Here is an 8,899-nt window from a genome sequence, read left to right on the forward strand (position 1 = left end):
TTTTTGAAGAATCATGTGACTGAAGACTACAGCAGTGATGTCAAAATTCAGCTTTTCATCACAGGAGCATAAGACACTTTACAGTATGTTCACATAGAATTCTTATATATTGTAATGATAATAATATATTGGGGTTGTTACTGTATCACTGATCAAATAAACTGAGCTTCATGGAACATCTTTAAAACATCAAATACTCTCCGCATGGCTTTGAAAGGCAGAGTACACATGTAGCATGTTCCATATGTGTCTTATGAGACTATTTTTGTCCCGTTTTATGCTTTCTTTCAAGGTCCCACGTTTGATGTGTCCATCAGCTCGGACGTGAGCAGTGTTTTCCCCTGGGAAACGGTGAAGATGGAGTGTGACGTCAGTGTTAGCGGCACGTCTCCATCCGCAGGTGAGTGTACAACAAATCACATAGAGCAGTGGTTCTTAAACCTTTTTCATCAAGTACCACCTCAGAAAAAACTGTTTCTCCAAGTACCACCATAATGAGCAGTACTGAAGTACAGTAGCGTAGTAGGCCAAAAAAAAAAACAGCTACAGCTCTGCACAGATCAAAAACGTGGCAGATTAATTCCTATTTTTAAGAATATTAATTATTGTCAGCCACTTTAAACATTATAAATTGTCAGAACATTAACACTGCACTGTGCTCATATGTAAAAAACTAACATCACATTCATATATAAATCATTTTTGATAAATTTTGAAATATATGTAGCATGTGCAGGTGATATAATTGATTCCTCCATGTACCACTAGAAGGAAGCCCGTGTACCACTACCACAGTTTGAGAACCACTGAAATAGAGCACACAGACTGTACAGAACATCTGTTATTTAACAGTTTCCGTATTCTGTCATTCACAAGTGTTTTCGGGTTGTTTGTGAATTGCATTATGGGATGTTGATCTCGGCTCTGTCGACTTTTGATGTTGAAAATTCAAGTTGGTGTAGGTTTAAGGGTATGTTTAGGTGTAAGGGGTCAACAATTATGGAAATGATTACATGCAGGTGATTTTTCCAACCCAGGCTCATTCCGAAAACGTAGCCACCGCGATTTATGTAGCCGGAGGTACGTATGGCCGCATTTAGTTTTTTCCGCGCAAACGCTGCGGCGCGGTGTGACGCCGCTCTACTTCTTCGCACTCGCCGGCTGTGACGGCTCACCTCCGTGTGGAGTGCTCTACCGCCGCAACCAGTTTGTCCGCTTAGCTCAGGGGTGTCACACTCAATTCCTGGAGGGCCGAAGCCCTGCACAGTTTAGTTCCAACCCTGCTCCAACACACTTACCTGTAGGTTTTAAACAAGCCTGAAGGACTCAATTAGTTTGATCAGGTGTGTTTAATTAGGGTTGGAACTAAACTGTGCAGAGCTGCTTTTGGATCTGAGTTTGACACCTGTGGCTTAGCTCGTAGTGTTACGTCGGAGGAGCGGAGGCCCGGAGGAGGAGGAGCCGGCAGCGGCGGCGACAACCGGGTTCGAGTGCGGGAAAGAGCGGTTCCAGAAATCAGTTAAGAAGAAAAACAGAATTTAAAGAATAAAAGATAAAAGGGGCGAGAATGCGGCAAGACCCAAAATCGTGGTCAAAAACGAACAAGGGCTTTTGCTTTTTATTTTTTTTTATTTCTGGACGGCTTTTGTAAATCGTCGCTTGGGACAGACGGTCACTCTACAGCGGCCTCCGACGGCTTTTTGCACGAGAACAGCGCGAGCGCGAACGCCGCACGCTCCTGAGAGGTGTTCGTGACACGAGAAAGCACGCACAGCGCCCTCTCGCGGATTTGAGAAAACATAAACTGCACAAATATGCACCTCCCGGGATGTATTTTGTGGCCTCCGGAAACATTCGCGGGGCTACGTTTCCACAATGAGCCTGGGTTGGATTTTTCAAAAGGGGTGGCACAGTGGCTCAGTGCTTAGCACTGTGGCCTCAAAGCAAGAAGGTCATTGGTTCGAGTCCTGGCTGGACCAGTTGGCATTTCTGTGTTGAGTTTGCATGTTCTCCCCGTGTCGATGTGGGTGTCCTCCAGGGTCTCCGGTTTCCCCACAGTCCAAACACATGCCCTATAGGGGAATTAAATAAACTTAATTGGCCGTAGTGTATGTGTGTGTGTGTGGATGTTAGAGTGTATGGGTGTTTTTCCAGTACTTGGTTGCGGCTGGAAGAGCATCCGCTGCCTAAAACATATGCTGCAATAGTTGGCGGTTCATTCTGCAGTGGCGACCATAAAATTGTATACTCTATACTGCTGTTGTTGGTCTTTCGCTGCTCATATTCTCCAACACTGAGAAAAACCAGCAAAGCCTGTTCGTGAGCTCAGCCTGAATCAACAGGTTCACAGCGAGAGCACAGCAGAGCAATAATAGCAGATCAGCTGACAGCAGATGTGCACGAGATCCATGGGGTTACTCTGTGTGTGTGTGTGTGTGTGTGTGTGTGTGTGTGTGTGTGTGTGTGTGTGTGTGTGTGTGTGCGTGTGTGGAAAAACACATCAAGCTTTTAGTAAGCTGTATATCTCTCTTTAGCTATCCCTTTATCTGTCATTAGCCTGAAATAAGTTGGGGGGAGTTCATTGAGATCTACCTGAGCCCTGCTAAAAGGAGGAAGCCCAGGGCTCGAGGATCTTATGAGCTCAGGGCTCTCTCCCGAGACAGCATGCCAAAAAAGCTTTATAATCAATCCTCAGCTAACAGGAAGTCAAATTACCCAAGTGTTTCATCAACTTTACCATGAGAGAGTTTACTGATCCACATCTCACCGTTATGATGACATCTGGCTCTGGAAAAAACATTTGTAACCTGCTGGAGGTTGAATGTTAGTCAGAATGAGGCAATAAACTAATCTTTACTGGAAGCAGGTTCAGACGTGTGTGCGCTTGCCTTTTATTGCAGAACAAACACGGAAATTAATGTTTAATGTTGGGGAAAGTCGTCATAAACTGATGTTGTGTGAAACTGGGTCAGTGTGTATGTGTGTGTGTGTGTTTGTGTGTGTGTGTGTGTTTGTGTGTGTTTTCAAGCACTGACACACTGAAGATCAACACATCATGAATGATTTATATGATTTATAGTGTTTATAGAGATGAATCAAAGAGTTATTGTTGAAGAGCAGGTCATATGGTAACAGAAGTGTCCTAATATAATGTATAGAGTGCTCTGCAAAAGCTTTAAATGCATTTAAGATCATAAAACACTGTGATTTCTTCTGAATATGCATTTAATATTGGAATCTTTTTGGAATAATTTTGATACAGTTCAAATAATTAATTCATTCATTTTCTTTGTGGCTTATTCTCTTTATTAATCTGGGGTCGCCACAGCGGAATGAACCGCCAACTTATCCAGCATATGTTTTACGCAGCCGATCACTGGAAAACATCCATACACACTCATTCACTCATACACTACAGTCAGTTTAGTGAATCAATTCCCCTATAGCGCATGTGTTTGGACTGTGGGTTAAAACAGAAGCACCCAGAGGAAACCCACGCCAACACGGGGAGAACATGCAAACTCCACACAGAAATGCCAAATGACCCAGCCGGGCTTGAACTAGCTATCTTCTTGCTGTGAGGCGATCGTACCCACTGTGCCAACGTGACACCCAATTCAAATCATTTGAAGCTTAAAGTCTATAAGCCACGCCCCTTTGATAAGTCAATTGTGCTCTGTTTTGATTAGTCTTCATGGAATTTTATTCTTTTGTTATTATTATTAATATTATTATTATTAATAATATTACTAAAAATGATTATAGGTTTATAATTATAGTACATTTATATAAATAGGCGACGCAGTGGCGCAGTAGGTAGTTCTGTCGCCTCAAAGCAAAAAGGTCGCTGGTTCGAGCCTTGGCTAGGTCAGTTGGTGTTTCTATATGGAGTTTGCATGTTCTCTCTGTGTTCCCGTCTTCCCCTACAGTACAAAGACATGTGGTACAGGCGAATTGGGTAAGCTAAATTGTCCGTGGTGTATGTGTGTGAATGAGTGTGTATGGATGTTTGCCAGAGATGGATTGCAGCTGGAGGAGCATCCACCGCATAAAACATTTGCTGGATAAGTTGCCGGTTCATTCCACTGTGGCGACCCCGTATTTATAAAGGGATTAAGCCAAAAAAAAAATGAATGAATGAATATATATATATATATATAGAGAGAGAGAGAGAGAGAGAGAGAGAATATAATTTATTATAATAAGTTATAATATAATTTAATATAATATAATATAATTTAATATAATATAATTTAATTTAATATAATATAATATAATATAATTTAATATATTATAGTATAATTTAATGTAATATAATTTAATATAATTTAATATATATAATATAAATTAATATAATATAATATATTTAATATAATATAATATAATATAATATAATATAATATATTTAATATAATATAATATAACATAATATAATATAATATAATATAATATAATATAATATATTTAATATATTTAATATAATATAATATATTTAATATAATTTAATATAATATAATGTAATATAATATAATATAATATAATATAATATAATATAATATATTTAATATATTTAATATAATATAATATATTTAATATAATTTAATATAATATAATGTAATATAATATAATATAATATAATATAATATAATATAATATAATATAATATAATATAATATAATATAATATAATATAATATAATATAATATAATATAATATAATATAATATAATATAATATAGAGCTTCACGGTGGCCTGGGTGGCACGATTGCCCTACAGCAAGAAGGTCGCTGGTTTCGGAGTCTCGGCTGGGTCAGTTGGCATTTCTGTGTGGAGTTTGCGTGTTCTCCCCAGTTTTTCAGTAGCTGAACAAAATGAATGAGAAATGACTTGTTTTGGTAGACATCATACAATAAAGACAAATAGAATCATTTATAATAATTATATTTAGCAATTTTAGTTATCAATAATGCTTATTGTCTACAGCTGGTCACCACAGAAACATTTCTTTCTTTTTTATGCACTATAGATGTTTTTGTCCATTTATGCTTTTAGTTTTAGTTCACTGTAGCCTTGACGAGATCTCTTCACTCTGTGTTTAGACGAGATCTCTTCGGTGTGTGTTTATGAGCGAGCAGGAGTTTATTTTGTGTGTGTTTATGGTGTGTTATTGAGCTGAATGAACAGTTTGTCCTGGAGACTCGTCCTGTCGGGATGTTTTATCAGTATGGAGGAGGTTTTGACTGTAATGTGATCCTCCATCTTCCCCGTGGCGTTGCTCTTCTTCATCCGCTCTTATGTAAATCTCTAAGAAAAGAGCAGCTCCTGGTCAAAGCGCTGTTTCCGGATCAGCGTCACGTGGTTTTCTTCTTTTTCTTCTTCTTCTTCTTCCTGGCCTTGTTTACGTCTTTGCATCTTCATTGACTGTTTTTTTCTTGGTTTTCTTTTTCCTCTACATCTTTTTTTTTTGTAATGTTCATCATCTTCTTCTGCAACTTGTTCTTCTTTTTCCTTGCCATCTTGTTCCTCTTCTTTGTCATCAGTGGAGACAGAATGAATATTGTGTCTGACTCCATCATGAGCATCCATACATCTCTGCACTGACTCAAATCACTGATTAATAAAGTCATCTGAAATGGCAAAGAAAGTGTTCCTGCAGGACTCCCAGAGCTCATCAAGAGTCTTTGTGTTCATCTTCAATGCCTCCTTCTTCATCTTACCCCAGACATGCTCAATAATGTTCATATCTGGTGACTGGGCTGGCCAATCCTGGAGCAGCCTGACCTTCTCTGCTTGCAGGAGCTTTGATGTGGAGGCTGAAGTATGAGAAGGAGCGCTATCCTGCTGAATTGTCCCTCTCCTGTGGTTTGTAATGTTATGGCAAATGTCTTGAGACCTCAGGCTGTTGATGTTGATCATCCACTCTGCAGATCTCTCACATGCCCCCAAACTGAATGTAACCCCAAACCATGATTTCTCCTTCACCAAACTTGACTGACCTCTGTGAGAATGTCAGCTCCATGCTGGTTCCAGTAGGTCTTCTGCAGTATTGGTGATAATTGGGATGCAGCTCAGCAGATGATTCATCAGAAAAATCGATCTTCTGACACTTTTTCAAATGATCAACTACAAGTCAAATTATAGTATTATTTGTTGCTCCTACAACTGGGATCCATGACAAGACTTTTGTCAGGCTGTGTATTTGTTCTTCTTTTTCTTTGTCATCTTCATCAACATCTTTGTCTTCTTTTCTTTTATTATTGTTTTATTTTATTATTAGTTAACTACATTATTTGGCGATGCAGTGGCGCAGTAGGAAGTGCTTTCGCCTCATAGCAAGTAGATCGCTGGTTCGAGCCTCGACTGGGTCAGTTGGCGTTTCTGTGTGGAGTTTGCATGTTCTCCCTGCGTTCGTGTGGATTTTCTCCAGGTGCTCCGGTTTTCCCCACAGTCCAAAGACATGCGGTACAGGTGAATTGGGTAGACTAAATTGTCCGTAGTGTATGAGTGTGAATGAGTGTGTGTGTTTCCCAGAGATGGGAAGGGCATCCACTGTGTAAAAATGTGCTGGATAAGTTGGTGGTTCATTCTGCTGTGGCAACCCTGGATTAATAAAGGGCTAAGCCAAAAAGAAAATGAATGAATGTATTACATTATTTGTCTTTGTTGAAAACGTCAAATGTAGCTATAATTGGATATTAATATTATATTTTTATATTTTCAATTTTAATATGTTTTAATAAGGTCCAAACTTATTCTGAAATTCAGAATTTTTCATTTTTAAGTGTACTCAAAAATATGATAATAAACTTTTTTGTTTTTAATATTTTTATTAGTGCTTTAAAACTATTAATCACATCCTAAATAAAAGTTAAAATAATTATTGAATACATTTGTGTGTATTCAATAATGTATTCAATAATATATATATATATATATATATATATATATATATATATATATATATATATATATATTTTTTTTTTTTTTTTTTTTTTTTTTATACGTAAATATGTAAATATATTTCTTTTGTATATTTGTGTATTTTAGGTACAGATGTCCGTGTATTTATAAATATATATAATAAATATATATTTATAGTGTATAAAAATACACTTTTATATTATGTAAGTACAAACTTTTATCTAGGATGCAATCAAGCATTTGACAGCACTAATATTCATAAATTATTTGTTATGCAATTCAATTTTATGATTGTTGTGCTTTATTATATATATATTTAATGCATATAAAATTTGACATGCATTCATTAAAAAAGTTTTGTTTCTCACCAGTCAAAAACAAAACAAAACAAGTGATTGTGTTTGATTATGAAGACAAACAGTAATATCAGCATGTCTTTGTGCCTCTTGTGCAGATTTTAAGGCAATGCATTAAACTCAAATCCTCTTCAGAAGTGCCCAAGGGCAGATGTGTGTGTGTGTCCATCAGCTCGTATCCCACAATGCCCTGCGGTGACCCATCCACTGCAACCGCTGACCCTTACTCATTACTGCACGTCCACATCCACACACATTACTTCAGCACAGAGAGAATGGAGAACAGAAAAGAAGCACGGACATTACTAGAAGAGCACATCCGCCTGCGCTTTACATGCACATCACTTGTGTTTAGGAGCTTTTACACTGAGTAAAACACAGTGTTGGACAAGTTTTTGCTTCTTTTAATTCTTGAAGGTCTCATGAACTTAAAATAAAGTTTCTTAGTGTGTTTGGAGCAGTTGCTCCAAAACAGTGACAAAAATTTCACGTTTATAAGATATAAATCTGATCTCAACATTTAAAGCTTGCAGTTTGTGACTTCTGCCTAAATGGATATATAATTTTATTGATTTCACCTCATAATTCAGTTTCGCAGCAAATCTTCTGACCAATCAAACCGGAACAGGTGTGTGTGAGTTGCATGTCGGGAAATGTAGTTCATAAAGTGACAGAAGTGTAGGGTGAAGGTGCATGTTTACCAGCGATCTGCAAGCCTGGATTGCTGGTGATCGTGACATTAATAAAATTGTTATTGAAATTGTTAAACTTATTATTAAAAATACACAAACTATAAAATAACATTTTGGAAAATAGTAGAAATTACTACTAATAATAATAATAATAATTGTTTTAAATTAAATCTAAAACAGAAGAAATAAAATCAACAACTAATTCAAATTATTAAAAACTATTAAAGTGTATATATTTATTTTTATTTGAGTAACATTTTGTTTCAAATAGCCTAAAAATGTTAATACAGTTAACTAAATTGATACTAATTTTCTCTCTTTAAATAGATATTTTCATTCTTTGCAGCAACTAAAATAAAATAATTTCATAAACTTTTTTTTACATTTTATTTCAGTTCAACAATAATTCAAGTAACAAAAAAGTTATATAATAATTCCCTGCTATGGAATTTACAATATTCATCTGCTGATCATATAACAGGTGAAAGAAAATCACTCGGCAAACAAGCTGTTTCCATTATTAGCATTCACTTCCCCCCTGAATGTTCATCACTGTAAATGAGACCATTTGTTTAGTGTCCAAAGACTTCTTGTAGCACAATAACAGCCTGGTCAAACATGACCACAGCCTTATAATTAACCGCATTACCCACAATCCTCTGACGACTCCACTGAATAACTGTAATTAGCAGGATATCGAATATGATTCAGATCTCTCGCACTCCAGGTCACTGCACTTTTGTTCTCTGTAGATCTTTATATCCTCCCCACAGAATGAAAAATCACCAGTCAAATCTTTTATATCTCTAATGATTCCCTGATAGACAGCACAGCACTGAAGGGAAATGGAGAATCTCCTGCTTCTCAGATGTTTCTCCTGAGCAAAAGCTCCTCAGAAATGCTTGCATAGATTTTATTGATCTGTATTTT

At 36.7% G+C, this 8,899-nt stretch overlaps 1 protein-coding gene across 2 annotated transcripts in view; it reads left to right on the forward strand.

The window, feature by feature from the left end:
• The window catches only part of ptgfrnb (prostaglandin F2 receptor inhibitor b), a 68,683-nt gene that overhangs the window by 45,988 nt on the left and 13,796 nt on the right, over positions 1-8,899 (forward strand). For both annotated transcript variants that reach the window (XR_015476067.1, XM_087236611.1), the window contains exon 7: positions 293-400. Coding sequence is in view for 1 of the 2 variants with exons in the window: in XM_087236611.1 (XP_087092737.1) it covers positions 293-400 (108 nt within the window). In the remaining variant the exon portion in view is untranslated. The remainder of the gene's footprint in view (positions 1-292; positions 401-8,899) is intronic.

Source organism: Danio rerio, chromosome 1 (genome assembly GCF_052040795.2).
Source record: "Danio rerio strain M-AB ecotype USA chromosome 1, GRCz13ab, whole genome shotgun sequence".
In the NCBI taxonomy this organism is placed as follows: Eukaryota; Metazoa; Chordata; class Actinopteri; order Cypriniformes; family Danionidae; genus Danio; species Danio rerio.